This window comes from Garra rufa, chromosome 25, assembly GCF_049309525.1.
Source record: "Garra rufa chromosome 25, GarRuf1.0, whole genome shotgun sequence".
NCBI classification, from domain to species: Eukaryota; Metazoa; Chordata; class Actinopteri; order Cypriniformes; family Cyprinidae; genus Garra; species Garra rufa.
In genome coordinates this window covers 23,658,527-23,677,984 of record NC_133385.1, presented here as the reverse complement: position 1 = coordinate 23,677,984, position 19,458 = coordinate 23,658,527, and the positions used below count along the sequence as shown (strand labels likewise).

The 19,458-nt window shown below is 31.0% G+C and overlaps 1 protein-coding gene across 1 annotated transcript; it reads right to left on the bottom strand.

Moving 5' to 3' along the window:
• Nucleotides 1-349: 349 nt before the first annotated feature.
• LOC141301819 (WASH complex subunit 4-like) lies at nucleotides 350-19,458 on the bottom strand. Its single transcript, XM_073832015.1, has 28 exons — nucleotides 19,395-19,458; nucleotides 19,227-19,309; nucleotides 19,104-19,146; nucleotides 18,923-19,026; nucleotides 18,667-18,787; nucleotides 15,627-15,750; nucleotides 15,417-15,544; nucleotides 15,163-15,323; nucleotides 14,940-15,066; nucleotides 14,671-14,796; nucleotides 9,730-9,837; nucleotides 9,503-9,649; nucleotides 7,834-7,913; nucleotides 7,629-7,734; nucleotides 7,410-7,526; nucleotides 7,161-7,329; nucleotides 6,802-6,956; nucleotides 6,654-6,728; nucleotides 6,457-6,561; nucleotides 4,189-4,323; nucleotides 3,990-4,098; nucleotides 3,824-3,890; nucleotides 3,508-3,594; nucleotides 1,421-1,568; nucleotides 1,240-1,336; nucleotides 955-1,151; nucleotides 785-881; nucleotides 350-705 (listed from the first exon to the last, which is right to left on the bottom strand). Exons 1-28 carry the CDS (start codon nucleotides 19,419-19,421, stop codon nucleotides 635-637), a joined length of 3,114 nt encoding a protein of 1,037 aa, XP_073688116.1. The 5' UTR covers nucleotides 19,422-19,458; the 3' UTR covers nucleotides 350-634.

The window sequence follows — 19,458 nt, the reverse complement described above, 5'->3', positions numbered from 1 at the left end:
CTTTAAAAGGAAGGTTCACCCAAAAATGAAAAGTCTGTCATTGTTTACTCACCGTCTTGTCATTCAAAACATGTCCTTCTGAGAAACATGGAAGATAATTTGAAGAATTGATTTTGTCTGTATATTGAAAGTCAATGGGGTTCAAAATAACACTATTGGACCCTATTGACTTTCATTGTATGGACCAAAAAAATAAATAAAAATTCCATTTTTGGGTGAAATAGAATCAGTTCTTTGAATTTTGTTTAAAATCGAATTATCTAAAAAAACTAAATATGTATCCTAAAGGCTGGTTTTATCATATAAAAATATTTGTGGTGTTACGAAAAAAAACAAAACTACAGACACCTTCATCTAACAATCACATTTCTTGAATTTACATGACCGCATAATGCTTGACAAAAGACATCATTGTCGATACATAAAACAATCATGGTCTAAACCGGAAGCATTGGTCCAAATCCACAGTCAGTTCTAGTCGGATGAGTGCAGGTGGCGTACCGCCAAAGTGAGTTTAAGACGCTGTACAGACTCCAACAGAAGTATAGCTGCTGAAGGGTCAATGTTTATAACCTCTTCTGGAGCCAGTCCATGCTGTGCAAGTGATTTATATCATTCAAGCTGCTTTGTGGTTTCACTTGGCACTTGTTTCCCCAGGAGAGCCCTCGATCGCTGAGGAACCTGGACCAGTTTTGGCAACTTCCTCTGAAAAAGATTAAATGAGTGTTTGTGCTGCTTAAAGTCACCGTAGAATGTTCTAGAGATCATGGATCTATCAACCAACCTCTATCCTTTTTCTCCTGGGTCTCCTCGGCTGCCGTCTTATCAGCTCTGAAGAAGATCCGAGCGCTGCTCAGAGAGAAATATAGCAGCTCGAATTCCTACAAATGGAGAGATGTGATTAAACGAAGCCGTTGGCCATCATTGTTGAAGACCATGAAGATGCTCCCATACCTGTAGATAAACATCCAGTCTCTTCTGGGTCAGGTTCATGGTCTGCATGAGCTTCTCGTCTTGGCTGGTGGACTGAACGTTCTGCTCTTTGACCACCGCGTTCATTTCCTTCACATACTTTTCCCTCACAGCCTGGAACCAATGGAGAGAGTCAAACTCCTGATACTGGTCCAGAAGCTTCAAGATGTAGGCGACTCCTGGAAGACACAGACAAGGTTTTTGAATATATCATTCATGGAAGAACGTACTAAAACATTGAAGTTTGTGACTGTATTGAACACGTACCCATGGCAAACCCATCGTCTGTAAACGCAGCTCCCACTTTGTTCTTCTTGTTTAGTTTTTCTTTGCAGCTGATGGAATGTTCCACGAAATTTACCGTCTGCGAGGGAGAAGAAAGATGAATGTTATGTAAGAGATGCTGCAGTTAGTAAGACATTTTCACATTTAAGTTCTGAGGACTCACTAGAGGAGGAACTATCATGTAGAAGTTCCTCAAGTGCATGTTCTTGACACTGCGAAACTCCGGTGCAAAAACCCCCACCAGCATCTTGAAGTACTCAGTTCCTTCAGCAGAGTTACTGGTCAGGTCACTAAGCACACAGTCCAGTTGGCTGAAATAAAATAAAAAAATACTATTTATTTTCTAATAATAACAATTATTATTTATTTTTATCATAATTGTTATTATTATTATCATCATATTTTAGAATAGATAGATTTAATATTTATTTACAATAATATTACAAATTATTGTTATTGGTATTTCTAAACATTATCAGCATCATCAGCAATTTTTGTGTTATTTAATATTTAACATTTACGTATTATTAATATTACCACCACCACCACCACTACTACTACTATTACTATTAATGTTTTATTATTTATTTATTAATAATACCAAATACTAAACCTAATAATAATAATAATAGTAATAATTACTAATTGCTTACTATTATTGTTGGTATGTTGTTGTTGTTGTTATTAATAATAATAATTAGTAATATTTCTATTATTATTAATCATAACATTTTAGTATTATTTAATAACAATAACAAATAATAATTACCAATTGTTTATTGTTATTATTGTTGTGGTTGGGGTGCTGTTTTGTTAATTTGTAGTAATGTCTAAATATTTATTCTTATTGTTGTTTTATTATTGATTTAAATTATTAGTAGTAGTAATAATACAAATTTTATAATTAATTATTTCATACTTACAATAATACAAATTATTATTGTTATTCACATTTAGCATTATTATCATCATCATCATCAACAATTTGTTATTTATTATTTAACATTTAAATTTATTAATATTACTACTACTATTACTATTAGTGTTTTGTTACTTATTTACTTAATAACCATTTATTTATTTATTAACAAATACCAGACCTTATAGTAATAATTACTCATTGTTTATTGTTATTGTTGGCATGTTTTAACAATATAAATTAATAATAATAATAATACTTATTAATAATATAATTGTTATAATTATGTCTAATTATTTATTCTAATTGTTGTTTTGTAATTGATTTAAATTATTATTATATTTTAGAATTAATTGTTTATTACATATTAGTACATTTATTACTTACAATATTATTATTTCCAATAATAATACTAATTATTATTATCATTGGTATTTATCATTAACTAAACTATTTATTATCATAAACTACTTTTTGTTTTATTTATTATTCAACATTTACATATTATTAATATTACTACTACTATTACTATTATTAATATCAATGTTTTATTTTGTAGTTATTTCTAATAATAATACAAATTATTATTATTGGTATTTATAATTTTTATCAGCATCATCAGCGTTTTTTTATTTATTATTTAACATTCACATATTATTAATATTACTACTATAACTATTAATGTATTATTATTTATTTATTTATTTATTTATTTATTATTAATAATAAGTAATAAATACTAAACCTAATAATAAAAATGACTAATTGTTTACTGTTACTGTTGGTATGTTTTAATAATAATAATAATAATAATAAGTATAAAGTTTATAATAATTTATTAATAATAATAATATTAATAATAATAAAAAACAACAACATTTTAGTATTAGTAACAATAACTAGTTACAATAATTACTAATTGTTTTATTCATTCATTACTGCCATTGTTGTGGTGTTACAGTTTAGTGTATTTGCAGTATTAATTATTATTGTTTTATTTATTATTATTATTATTATTATTATTATTATTATGTTGTAGTATTTGCAATATTTATTGATTATTATTATTATTTCATTTATTCACATTATTATTATTATTATTATTATTATTATTTTAGTATTTGCAGTATTTATTATTATTATTATTATTATTATTATTATTATTATTTTAGTATTTGCAGTATTTATTATTATTATTATTATTTTAGTATTTGCAGTATTTATTTATTTATTTATTATTATTATTATTATTATTATTATTATTATTGCTATTATTCATTCCCTGGCTGATTGCAAAGAGGCTGATTGAGTGACATTATGAAGTACAGTACCTAGCGGCTTTCTGTGTCTCTTCAGAAAGGCCTTCCTCTTTCACAAGCTCCTCAAAGTTGACAATGTCCTCTAGATCAGGAACAAACCTGGAACATATTTAAATATAACTACCTTGCTAAATGTCTTGGTGGTTAAGACAACTTCTGTAGGAAGATTTTTTATAATGTCCATCTCATACGTGTCTTATTTAGCTCTGAGTGTTGTGTGAGAAGACTATTATTTACGCTAGATATTATTTATCTAGCATTACTACGATCTCAACGTCACAGTCAAATAATATGTAAATAATATATATATTAGTCAAAGGTGTTTAACCTGATAGCGCTGCTGCAGCAGTGCAGCCCTCCGGAACGAATCATACGCACGTAACCCATCGCATTGCCTGCAAGAAAGAAAAAGAAAGGGAAGAGGGGAAAATAAATGTTAACAGTCATTTACTTAAATGCTTGAAATTATAGACAAGCCTCGAGACAAGCTTTACCGATCTGACTGATGAGCTGTCTGAACTGATCCAGGTAGCTCTGACCGTCTGGAGTAAGACCCAACTTCCTGATGCCACGGTTGAACTTCTCTGCTCGCTCAAAGGGGTACTACATACAGCAGAAACCAACAGAACAACATGTCTTCATAAGATATTATCGCTTCATGAAAGAACAGCATGCAAATGGAGACCAGCGCACCTTTTGGTCTGTCTGATCCTTGGTTTCCCTGAAGAAGCGGATGTCTTTGATGAGTCTGGATTTGATGTGCTCGTCATACATGAACTGACTGAAAATGTAGAACTTCTTGCGGAGGAACTGATACGTGAAGTTCACCTGCAGAGTGATACTTCAGTCCATCAATATGATGAGATATTACTGTATTATGAGATATTAATACAGATGCAGCTAACAGGGAACGCTCTGGTTCATGAACAAACATTCTTCCAGTAACGATAAGAACATTTGTTTTCTAGTCTTTAATAACAGTCTCAAAACATTAAACAAAAACATTATATTGATATTGATGAAATGTTTTTCTAAAAACATTATAGCTGGACATTCTTTTAACTACTCTAATTACAGCTCAGTAAACATTCAAAAGTAACATTCCCATAATGTTTACAAAACTATAAAATGGAATGTTCCCTTTATGTTTTCTCCAAATTTCACATAAACGTTTAGAGAATATTATTATTATTATTAATAATTAATTATTACATATTAACATATTTGATAGTAATTATTACTTATTACCACTACTATTATTATTGTTTTATAATTACTAATTGCTTATTGTTATTATTGATATGTTTTCATTATCATTATTATTATTAATCAGCAATTATGTATTATTACTGTTATTATTGATATGTTTTCATTATCATTATTATTAACATATTTAAAAGTAATTACTAGTTATAAATCACTACACTATTACTACTATTACTTCTACTATTATTATTATTGTTGTTGCGTTGTTGTTGTTGTTATTATTATTATTATTAATTACCAATTATTTATTATTACTATTATTGTTATTATTATTATGTATTAATTACCATGAATGTGTTTGTTTACCATTATTAAAATTAAAACTGAACATTCCCCTTAATGTTTTTGCCAACGTTAATATTTCCTTTTTTTTTTTACATAATGTTTGGAATGTTTGGAAAATATTATTATTATTATTATTATTTGTGTGTTTTAAATATATTTTTAAAAATTATTATTTACACTGTTATTATTGATGTATAATAATCCTTCAATATTTATTATTAATAATAATACCAATAAAAACAAATAGTTTTGTTAATTTAATATTTTTGTCATTGTCTTATTAATAATAATAATCACTAATTATTTATTATCCCTGATGCTGTTGTTATTATTATTATTTTTTTTAAATTATCATTAATATGTTTGTTTACCATTATTAAAATGGAACATTCCCTTAATGTTTTGCCAACGTTGATATTTCCTTTTTTTAACATAAAAATGTTTGGAATGTTTGGAAAATATTATTATTATTATTATTATTATTATTAGTGTGTTTTAAATATCATATTTTTTAAATAATTATTTATAAAGTATTATTTACACTGTTATTATTGATGTATAATACTCCAATATTTATTAATAATAATAATAACAATACCAATAACAAATACTTTATTATTATTGTTGGGTTCATATAATATTGTTGTCATTGTCTTATTAATAATACTAATCACTAATCATTTATTATCCCTGATGTTGTTGTTATTATTATTATTATTTTATTATTATTTTTTAAATTATCATTAATACGTTTGTTTACCATTATTAAAATGGAACATTCCCCTTAATGTTTTTGCCAACATTCATATATGAAATTTATTTTATTATTGTTCATTTTTTTTTACATTTAAAAAACTGGATGTTTTGAATGTTTGGTGTGTTTTTTATCATAATTTTTGTTTGAATAATTATTCAATAATAATAACAATCATTAATATTATTATTATTTACACTAACATTATTTATTTATAATAATCCTTTAACATTTCTTATTAATAATAACAACTTACTTTATTGTTATTGTTGTGTTGAGTATTATTATTATTACTACTGTTACTACAAGTATATTATTATATTTAATATATTACTATAAATATCATTATCATTATGTTTGTTTATCATCATTAAAATGCAATGTTTGGTTAAAATTTTTCTCCAATGTTCATAGAACCAAGAAAAAAAAAGTTTTTAAACATTTAAAAACCAAGTTCGAAGCCCTTTCTCTTCCACCGCTTCCTGTCACTACACTATCCTATCTAAATAAAAAGGCAAAAATGCCAAAAACAAAACAAAACAAAATTTAAGAGATTAAAAGAGAACAATTAAAGGTAACTTAAACTTGGAAATGTTAGCAAAATGTTTTTATTATTGTTAGCTGGGGACCGTCCTGACATGACGGCCTATACATACCGTTGTATTCATAATACCGGTTCCATGAGTGCGAATGGAGTTGGCAATGTGGCGGATGTTAATGGTGTTTAAGTGCTTGTTGTTGCTGGTCCTCTCAATGAAGATCTACACACAACAGAGAAGATGTTTTACACAAACACAAAGTAAAGTACAACATTTGTGAACTAATAATAACAACATCAGAGGTCAAATCTTGCCTGGTTGTTGAGGTTGTAGAGGTAGCGTGAGACGAAGACGTGAATGTTCCTCATGATCTCAAGAACATCAAGGCCCTAGAAGACACCAGGAATCACGTCAGACTGAATGCAGCAGATGTTTTCTGAGATGATTAGGTGAGGTACACACCTGTTCCAGAGTCTGGCTGGGAAGATGCGCCTCAGTCATCACCAAACCATAGCGCTGAGTGGCGAGGTTCCTCATCTCGCTGTACGTGGCCCAGTCATGAAGAGCCACGGTCGTTAAGTTATAAAACGTCTTGTCTAGATAGTGAGTCACATAGGCTGAAAGAAACAGGATTTGATCTTAATATCTTACACATCTTTTAGCAAAAACTGCTTGTTTACGATTAAGTTTTTAATGGAAATGAACCTTGACTAACATTTTAAGTGAACTAGAAAGACAAACAAGTAGGACATGTTCCCTTTAAAGTATTGATTATGTCCTATATAGTATAACTCGTGCATTCAGTCTTTCGTCTGCTCTACCTTTGATGTCGATGAAACGGTTGAAGAAGCGAATGGGCTTGAGAGAGAAAAAGTGAGCCAGATCCTTCATGCCCACTTTGAAGGGGTTTCGGTCGTCCAGTTTGAGGTGTGTGTGCACAGACAAGCGCAGGTCTTTCTCGATCTCCTTACACAGCTTGTCTAGCAAGTGCTAGACAATCAGAAAAAATATTAACATTAACTAAAATGCAAAATTACTGCAAAAAGATAAGCAGCCAGTGCTCTGCTTACCTCATTAAGGATTTCCATGATCTCTGTGTCATAACACGCCAGCAGCTGATCACATGACTCCATGTGTTTGGCGTGCAGCATGGTGGGCACACAGTCTCTGAGTGCACTGAACATGTACTAGAGAAAACATATACATATTTAATTGAGATGTAATCAGTTTTTTTTTTTTTACAAGAAATGTAAGTGAGCATTAAGAAAAGATAGTGTTATGAGTTTTACGTGAATTCTGGCCGCATCCACAGCGTTTTCGTACACGTCGTCCAGGTAGATGGGGAAAACTGTACGATGCCAGTATAGGAAACTGCAGTCGCATTGTACTTTGACTCTGAGGAGAGAGGATATCCCATCATGCACTTACAACACAGCCACAGAATCAAAATCTCCTTTTGCTAATCATAACTAGTTGAACTAATTCAGGACTCACCGCTCTCTTAGTTCACTGATTAAGTCCAGCTTTTTCAGCACAAGCTGTAAAGGAAGGAGCTCCTCGTCCTTGAAGGTTTTCTGTGCAAAACAAAACAACAACAAAAAACAAAAGAGTTAAAAAAATAATAATAATAATGATAAAAAAATCTGTTAAAAGAATAAGACTGTCAACAGAAAAAAAATTATAATTGTGATACATTTCATTGTTTTTGACCAGGCAGAAGGATATATTAATAATATCAGATTTAATAATGTGTTAAAACATTGTTCTAAATTAATATTTTAATGAGATGAATTTGACAGTGCTTAAAACACATTTTGTAACTTTTTTCCCCCAACATTTGTAGTCACTGGTTATACACCAGTAGCAAAAACTTTGTTTATGATTTAGTTTTTAACAACAGCCTTAAAACAAAAAGACAATAAAAAGAACACAACAAAATAGGAAACACAAAAACAATACAACAAAAACAAAATGAAAACAAAAACACAAAAAAGACAATGAAAAAATACAATAAAAACAAAAAACAACAAAACAAACACAACATAGATACAAAAAATACCACAATAAACAAAACAAAAATAAAAAAACAAACACACAACAAATAAACTTATGAAAACAAACAATACAAAGAACAAAACAACAAAATGAAAACAAAAACACAACTAAACCCACACAAAAATAAAAAAGCAAATAAGACAAAAAAACATGAAAAAAACAAACGCAACTAAACACAACAACAAACAAAACAAAAACACCACAATAAACAAAACAAACATAACAAAACACCACAGCAAAACATGAACACAAAATAACAAAACATCAAAAAACAACAACAGAATTAAAATAAATAATAATAAACAACAAATATGAAACAAAAGCACAAAAAACAAAACAACAAACAAAAACACAACAAAACCAACAAACAGAAAACAAAAAAAGAAAACAACAACAAAAGAAAACAGGAAAACAAAAAACAACAACACAACAAAAACACACAAAAAAACATGAAAATAAAAAACAATAAAAACAAAACAACAAATATAAAAAACAACAGTATTAAAACAAAACAACAACAAAATACGGAAAAAAAACTTAAAGACAATACAACAAACAAAAACAAAACAACAAAACCAACAGAAATAAAACAAAACAAAAAACATGAGAACAAAAAAACACAATAAAAAACAGAAACAAAAAAACATGGAAACAAAAACACCACAATAAACAAAACAAAATAACAAAACTGAAACAAAAAACAACAAAACCAACAGAAATAAAAAAGACAACAAAACAGAAACAAAACAAAAACCATGAAAAACAAAAAACACCCCAATAAACAAAAAAACAAAACAAACAAACATACAACAAAACAGAAAGGAAAAAAATAAAATAAAAATAAAAACATAAAAATATGAAAACAAAAAAAACACTACAATACAAACAAAACAACATACAACACAACACAAACAAATAAATAAAAATATATATTTTTATTATTTAAAAAAAAAATCAACATCCTAGGCATTTTGCAAACTAGCTAAATAGATCGGAAACTCAAAGCTTGTTCAATGTGTTGAAGGCTCCTTGACAGCATTTTAATCCTTTAAATACACATGTCATGAAATGGCCATTAATTTGATTTACTCTGTTAATCCATACTCACCATCTGAGTGCCAACACTGAGAGCCAGAGACACGATCAGCCTCCTCTCTTTGGTGCTGGGCCCGTTAAGAGTGTTCTCTGCCAGAACCAGAGCCGACAGCACGTCCAGCCTCTGCTCGCTGTACTTCTTATCAGAGATCACGCGTTTCTGAACGAGGACGACAGTCAGTCATTAGAATATCTGCTGTGGAGTGCTGTGGTGTTTGAGGAACTGTGGTGCATCTGTACCTTAGCAGTGGAGATGGAGGCCAAAGCCTGAGACTGCAGCTGTTGCGTGATGTGAGACACAGAATCTGCTACAACCAGTGAGCGACGGTGGAACGTGTGCTCCACAGCCTGTGCATGAAAAAACCCTGATATAAACACTGCACACTTCACACACTACCTAGTGCAGTACAGTTAGTGTACTAACTAGAGTAGTGGATTTATGGTGGACACTGCCTAGTGAAATAGAAATAGTGCACAAAGCCTTAGTAACTAGTACACACAACCTATCACTGCACACTGGAACTTGTGCTTCCTATCTAGTGTACACTAGGACTAATGTACAGTACCAATACAGTTTGCAAAACATTTATAGTGCACACTACTATTAGTGTCTACATTTTTGTGCACACTACAACCAATATACTATATATACACTAGTAGTGAATACTATTATCAATTTCCAAATTAATGTGCACACTACAACTACTGTACTACATTTGTAGTGCACACTATTATCACTACAACAATGCACAAAATTTGCAGTGCTCACGACTACTTTGTACTTTAATATTACTATTAAAATGATGTACTAAATTTGCAGTGCACATTAATAGTTTTAAAATTATTGTGCACACTACAAATAATGTACTACATTTGTAATGCACACTATTAGTGTTTAAACTGAGCACAAGAAGTAATGCACTAAATATGTAGTGCAGACTACTATTAATGTATAAACTGCACACTAAAAATACCAGATTTATAGTGTACACTACTGTTAATGTGTCTACATTTTTGTGCAGATTAAAACAAACATACTGATATGTAGTGAACGCTACAATACATGTCTAAAACTATGCTAGATTTGTAGTGCACATCATTTTTAGCGTGCAAATCATTATGCACACTACAATTAATGTACTACATTTTTAGTGCACACTATTAGTTTAAATTGTGAGCACAACTAATGCACTAAATTTGTAGACTGCTATTAATGTCTAAATTGTGCATACTACAATATACTAGATATATAGTGTACACTACTATTACTGTCAACATGTTTTGTGTAGTTTAAACCGAACATATATGTAGTAAACACTACTTTTCATGTCTGAAACTATGTACTAGATTTGTAGTACACATCATTATTAGTGTCCAAAAATTGTAGTGAACACTACAAAATAAAGAACTAAATCTGTAGTGCTAACTACAACTAGTGTCTAAACTATTGTCCAAAATACAAAGTACTAGATATATAGTGCACAATATTATCAGTGTTAAATTTTTTGTGCACACTACAAACAATATTCTAGATATTTGTGATCATTTTTTTTTCACATACTACAACCAACATAATAGAAATGTAGTGAATATTATTATTAATGTGTAAAATCATGTACTACATTTACAGTGCACATCATGCATGCATGTAGTGCAGACTACTATTATTGTCTAAACTGTGCATACTACAATTTACTAGATTTAAAGTGTACACTACTACTGTCAACATTTTGTGCAGATTAAACCAAACATACTATATGCAGTAAACACGACTATTCATGTTTTTCATGTCAACATTGTGTACTACTAAATTTGTAATGAACATCATTATTAGCGTCCTAATTATTGTGCACACTACAATTAATATACTAAATGTGTAGTGCACAAATTAGTCTTTTAATTGTGTGCACTAAAAATAAAGAACTAAAACTGTCATGCAAACTACTAAACTACTGTCCACAATACCAAGTACTAGATATATAGTGCACACTATTATTAGTATTAACATTTTGTTCACACTAAAAACAATATACTAGATATATAGTGAACATGTACTAGTAGTGAACAAATTAATGTACACACTACAATAATGTACTAAATTTGTAGTGAACACTAGTGTTGGATTTTGTATTAATACTACAACTAACATACTTTAGCATACAGTAGTGAATACTACCGTTAATGTGTACAAACAATGTACTAGATTTGTAGTGCACACTATATGTTTAAACTGTGAGATTTTTTAGTACAGACTTCTATTAATCTCTAAATTGTGCACACTAAAATATACTAGATTCATAGCACACAATATTTTTTCTTTTCAAGATTTTTGTAAAGAATAAACAAAACTATATGTATTAAACACTCCTATTTATGTTTAAAATTGTGTCTTACTAGATTTGTAGTGCACATCATTGTTAGTGCCCAAATTATTGTGCACACTACAATGTATTAAATTTGTAGTGCACATTAATAGTTTCGAAATAGTGCACACTACAACTAATGTACTACATTTGTAGTGCACACTATTAGCGTTTAAACTGTGAGAACTAGAACTAATGCACTAAATCTGTAGTGCAGACTACTATTGATGTCTAAATTGTGCACACCTAAATAAACAAGATTTATAGTGTACACTACTATTAATGTGTCAACATTTTTGTGCAGAGTAAACCAAACATACTGATAAGTAGTAAACACTACTATTCATGTCTAAAACACTAGATTTGGAGTGCACATCATTATTAGTGTCCAAATTATTGTGCAAACTACAATGAATGTACTAAATTTGTAGTGCACACATTAGTGTTTAAATTGTGAACATTACAAATAAAGAACTAAATCTGTAGTGCAAACTACAACTAGTGTCTAAACAATTGTACACAATACAAACTACTAGATATATAATGCACACTATTAGAAGTGTCAACATTTTTGTGTACACTACAACCAATATACTAGATATGTACTGGACACTACTAAAATTATGTACCAGTAGTGAACACTATTATTTGTGTCCAAATTATATGTACTAACTTATGTACTAAATTTGTAGTGCACACTGCTATTAGTGTTGAATTGCTTTTTTTTGCATTCTACTACAACCAACATACTAGAAATGTAGTGATTACTACTGTTAATGTGTAAAATTATGTATTAAATTTGTAGTGTACATTATTAATAGTTTTAAAATTGTGCACACTACACCTAAACTGTTTAAACTGTGATTTGTAGTGCATACTACAATTAATGTCCAAATTGTGCACACTACACCTAAACTGTTTAAACTGTGATTTGTAGTGCATACTACAATTAATGTCCAAATTGTGCACACTACACCTAAACTGTTTAAACTGTGATTTGTAGTGCAGACTACAATTAATGTCCAAATTGTGCACACTACACCTAAACTGTTTAAACTGTGATTTGTAGTGCATACTACAATTAATGTCCAAATTGTGCACACTACACCTAAACTGTTTAAACTGTGATTTGTAGTGCAGACTACAATTAATGTCCAAATTGTGCACACTACACCTAAACTGTTTAAACTGTGATTTGTAGTGCAGACTACAATTAATGTCCAAATTGTGCACACTACACCTAAACTGTTTAAACTGTGATTTGTAGTGCAGACTACAATTAATGTCCAAATTGTGCACACTACACCTAAACTGTTTAAACTGTGATTTGTAGTGCAGACTACAATTAATGTCCAAATTGTGCACACTACAATATACTAGATTTACAGTGCACACTACTATTAATGTCAACGATTTTTCGCAGATTAAACCAAACATACTGATATGCACTGAATGCTAAAATTCACGTCTTAAACTATGTACTAGATTTGTAGTGCACATCATTATTAGTGTCCAAATTATTGTGCACATTACATTTAATGTACTAAATTTGTAGTTCACACTATTTCGAAATTATTGTGCACTCTTCAACTAATGTACTAGATTTGTAGTGCACACTATTAGCATTTAAACTGAGAACTAGAACTAATGAACTAAATCTGTAGTGCATACTACTATTAATGTCTAATTGTGCACACCATAATATACTAGATTTATAGCACGCACTATTAATGTTTTAATATTTTTTTGTAGTTTAAACCAAACATACTACATGTAGTGAACACTACCTTTCATGTTTAAATTGCGTACTACTAGATTTGTAGTGTACATCATTATTAGTGTCCAAATTATTGTGCACATTACATTGAATGTACTAAATTTGTAGTTCACACTGTTTCAACATTTTTGTGAAATCTACAACTAATGTACTAGATTTGTAGTGCACACTATTAACTTTTAAACAAAGAACTAGAACTAATGAACTACATCTGTAGTGCATACTACTATTAATGTCTAAACTGTGCACACTAAAATATACTAGATTTATAGCACACTACTATTACCCCCGGTTTCATAGACAAGGCTTAAGTCTAGTCCCAGACTAAAATGTAATTCTGGGCTGTTACAACTAAAACAAACTTGCACTGACCCATCTTAAAATATGTCAGTGCCTTTGTTTTGTCTTAAGATGCACACCAGTAATGTTTTTTTTTAAGACATGTTTATAAAAATTACTTGAATGTCCTAATTGAACTACGGCCTAATCCTGGTTTAGTTTAAGCCCTGTCTGTGAAACCAGGCCATGATATTTTGATATTTTTGTGCAGATTATACCAAACATACTATACGTAGTGAACACTACCATTCATGTTTAAAATTGCGTACTACTAGATTTGTAGTGCACATCATTAATAGTGTCTAAATTAGACACTACAACTAATGCATTAAATTTGAAGTGCACACTTCTATTAATGTGACAACATTTTGTGCAGATTAAACAAAACATACTGTTATGTAGTGAATGCTACAATTAAAGTCTAAAACTATGTTTTAGATTTGTAGTGCACATCATTATTAGTGTCTAAATTATTCTGCACAATACAATTAAATGTATTAAATTTGTAACGCACACCACAGTGCACACATTAGTGTTTAAATTGTGAAATCTAGTTCAACTTCCACATAAATAGTTAATATAAACAAAAATACATACATTTTAGGTATTTAATACATATAAAATACACATAAAATATGAAAAAATATGTTTAAATACTGAAGTATTTGCTGTTGAATATATATATACGACTCATCAACTTACTTTTAACAGCTCCACCAATCGGCACAGAGCTTTCACCGAGGTCTTGGTCATGGGCCGCTGCATTGACATGTACATGTTCATAGTGGTCTTGATGATAGTGCTGATGCTGTAAGCGTACAGGATTCCCTACAGAAACACAAACACATCTGATTATTAAACAGTTACTGCACTGGAAAATGTATGTAATTCAATAAATGATGAATTTCCAGCTCTATAAAGAACATTTAAACCTCAAAAACAACAGAAAAGAAGAAAACACCAGTATCTACCTGCACAAAGATATTACACCTGTTGCTCAAATCCTCAGACAGTTTGTCTGGTTTCGGTTCTCTTGATAATATAGACTCCATCTTCATCATCCAGGAGGTGACAAATATGTAGTATGACTGCATGTCCCTGCATAGAAACACATACAGTCAATACATGGAACCCTAAACAGTATATTTATAATGACTATGAACTTGAATCATATCAGAAACATATATGTCTTACTTCATTAGCGTCTGTGCCTTTTGCTGCAGGAATGCATCTCTGCTGCTGCGGATGCTCTGGATGCTCTTCTTGTCCATCAGTTTAGCTGCTGCGGGGACTTTGTTTATCAGAAATGTGTCTGGAAACCAGATTATATTTGCTGCTAATGTCACTGCTGGGACCTGGAGGAGAGAGAATGGAAAGAATGGTTTATTTTAATGACTGAAAGAGAAGATCTATACATCCCATTCATTTTCACTAGTTAGTGTCCTTGCCTTTTTACACACATCCAGCAGGGATTTGTAGATCTTCTTGTCCACAGTCCTGAAGATATGGAAGTGCAGCACAAAGAGGCCACATATGCCTGTATATTTATCCCGCTGATCAATCTCTGACGGCTCTCCTGCAAGACAAATGTATCACAATGGTTGTTAATGTCCCATTTGTGGTATTTAGAATTAATTAGGGTAATTATAAATACAAACCAAGCTTGGATTCAACGTTGGCAAAAATGGTTCTGATATTGTACGCAAACTCCTCCGCAAAGGCACTGTTTTTAGAAACGGATACACCTTCTCCTGGGTCATCAAACCTTTGCTCCACACAAGCCTGCATGGAAACAAAAAAAGTTCAGTCAACAGCCAATAATTTAAACATTTATTTAAACTTTTAACTTACTTTAAATAAATAACTTTTTTAATTTAAATTTAAGCACATTTAACTTTTGTAAAGTGGCATATTTCAGTGACCAATAATTCAGTAAAAAAGAAATTGGTTACATTGCAGATAAAATATATATTATAATGAAATATTATTAACATTTGTAACTATATTAACTTTTTTTAATACACACACACACAATTGATAAATGTCTACATATGATATAATTTGTAAGAGGCTATTCATATATTTTTTATATTTTTAAAAATATTTTTAAATTCAATTACCATGTATACATTGTATACCTACATAAAATGATTATGATTAATATTAATATGATAAATATTATGAAATCTAAACATTTCTTTTTACAATAATGTACACTGAGGAACTGTGCACAATAATATAGTAATCATAACTTTTTATGTATCTTAACAGAAATTGTGTAATATTATACATATAATATTATATATAAAATAGAATATAGAATATTATACAATTACTGTTAATATACATGAAATTAATTATTATTGTTCCTCATACATATCTGTTAATTTTTGTTAATATAAAATTTTTGTTACTATAATTATAATGAATCTTTTTAAATGTTCCCTATCTTCCTACAGCTTCTCAGAGCATAAACAGATTAAAAAATTATAAAACCAAATATATAATATAAAATATACAATTTCTGGTAATATTCATGAAATAAATTATTATTGTTTCTCATAAATATCTGTTATTTCTGTTACTATGTTTAGAGCATAAATATATAAAATCAAATATATAATACATAATATACATTTACACGTACAGTCAAGCCCGAAATTATTCATACCCCTGGCAAATTCTGACTTAAAGTTACTTTTATTCAACCAGCAAGTTGTTTTTTGACCAGAAATGACACAGGCTTCTCCAAAAAGATAATAAGACGATGTACAAGAGGCGTTATTGTGGAAAAAAATATTTCTCAGCTTTTATTTAAATTTGAACAAAAAGTGGCATGTCCAAAATGATTCATACCCTTTGCAAACTGTCACAGTCTATGGGAAAATCCAAAGTTCTATACCATTCCAAATAGTCCAAGCTGTTCTAAAGCATCCTAATTACCCTGATTCATTGGAAACAGCTGTTTCAATCAACTCAACAGGTGAAAAACAGAAGCTCTCTGCTGTTGGTTTGTGGACAGTCATGGCTAAGACAAAGGAGCTCACTGACGACCTGCGGCTGCGCATTGTGGCTGCTCACAAGTCAGGAAAGGGCTATAAGACCATATCTAAATATTTTGAAGTTCCAGTGGCTACAGTGCAAAGTCTTATTAAAAAATACAAGATGTTCCGCACTGTGAAAAATCTCAGAGGATGTGGTCGAAAGCCAAAAGTGACACCTGTGCTGGCCAGGAGGATAGTGAGAGAGGTAAAGAAGAATCCAAGGATCACCACCAAGGCCATCCTGATGAATCTGGGCTCTGCTGGTGGCAACATCTCAAGGCAGACAGTCCAACGGACACTGAACACCGCTGGGTTCCACGGACGCAGACCAAGGAGGACACCACTTCTCCAGATAAGACACACAAAAGCCTGCTTGACCTTTGCAAATGCTCATCTGGACAAAGAAGAAGACTTCTGGTCTTCTGTTTTATGGTCAGATGAAACAAAAATTTAATTGTTTGGCCACAACGATGTAGCCTTCATTTGGCGTAAAAAAGGAGAAGCCTTCAATCCTAAGAACACCATCCCCACTGTCAAACATGGTGGTGGGAACCTAATGTTTTGGGGGTGTTTTTTTAGCCAGTGGACCAGGGAACCTAATCACAGTAAACGGCACCATGAAAAAGGAGCAATACATCAAAATTCTCAACAACAACATCAGGCAGTCTGCAGAGAAACTTGGCCTTGGACACCAGTGAACATTTCAGCATGACAACGACCCAAAACACACAGCAAAAGTGGTGAAGAAATGGTTAGCAGACAAAAACATTAACGTTTTACAGTGGCCCAGCCAGAGTCCTGGCTTAAATCCAATTGAAAATCTGTGGAGGGAGCTAAAGATCAGGGTGATGGCAAGGAGACCCTCCAACCTGAAAGAGTTGGAGCTCATTGCTAAAGATGAATGGGCAAAAAATACCAGTGGAGACATGCAAAAAGCTGGTCAGCAATTATAGGAAGCGTTTGATTGCTGTAATAGCCAATAAAGGCTTTTCTATTGATTATTGAGAAGGGTATGAATAATTTTGGACATGCCACTTTTTGTTCAACTGTAAATAAAAGATGAGTAATAATCTTTTCCACAATGATGCCTCTTGTACATTGTCTTATTATCTTCTGGGAGACGTCTCATTAAAAAAAAAAACTTGGTTGAATAAAAGTAACTTTAAGTCAGAATTTGCCAGGGGTGTAAATAATTTTGGGCTTGACTGTGTATATATACATACACACACACAGTATTATTACACACACACACACACACACACACACACACATTTAGAATATTATACAATTTCTGTTCCCGATACATATCTGTTATTTCTGTTAATATTATAACATTTCTGTTACTATGAGTATATTTAAATGTTCTCTATCTTCCTACAATTTTGATGTTTCTCAGAGCATAAATAGATTTAAAAAACATAATATCAAATATATAATATACAATTTCTGTTAATATATATGAAATAAATTATTATTGCTCCTCATTCATGTTACTTTTGTTAATATTATAAAAATTTCTGTTACTATAATTATGAAGAATATATTTAAATGTTCCCTATCTTCCCACTATTTTGGTTGCATGTTTTTCAGAGCATAAATAGATTTTTTTTTTTTTTAACTAAATGAGGAAATGAATACTGTGAAAAGTGCCGACCTGAAAAATCATGCTGTCCAACAGCTGCCCCTCCAGCTTCAATAAGAGCTTCTCAAAGGGTTTTAGTTTCTCCTCTGGAATGGCAAACTTAGCTGGGTTGTGATGGACAGATTTCAGTAACCTTCAAACAAAAACAAAGATATTTGAGATCAGAAAATCTTTTCATCAACAATCATAAGACATATTATACTGTTTTTTCAAAGTCTCAATTTTGTCTTCAGTTCCAGTATGGTTCAACATCTAAAAGGTACTTCACCTTTTGTACATCTTCCAGTGATCTTTCAGTGTGGCGTGGTTCTCCATTATCTCATCCAGGGTGATGAGGACCACCAGAAGTTCTCCCAGATGCTCGTACACCGTCTGATTATAGACAAAGAGAAACAGTCAATACAAGACGTCAGGTTGCAATGAAGAACCACGTTAAGAAGACAAATTACCTGAAAGTGTACACCTGTGGACTCAATAATTTTTGTTGCACTCCTGAGATACAAAAAACAGAAATTAAGAAACACAGCAGTCATATAACACCACATATTATAAGAATATTTCACATTTCTCACTTGTTGCTGTTGTACAAAGCAGCCAGCTGGTGAACCATGTTGACCACCACCTCAAAGCAGCGTGATACAAAGCAGGACAGCTCCTGTAGCAAACAACCAAATATATCAATGTTCGGTAAGATTTAAAAAAATATTTTTCAGCAATTATTTAAAATCATCATGTCAAACCTGTAAGAAGGAAACGAAGCGGCCCATCTGAATCTGAGACTCTCCCTCCACCACACTAGTGTCT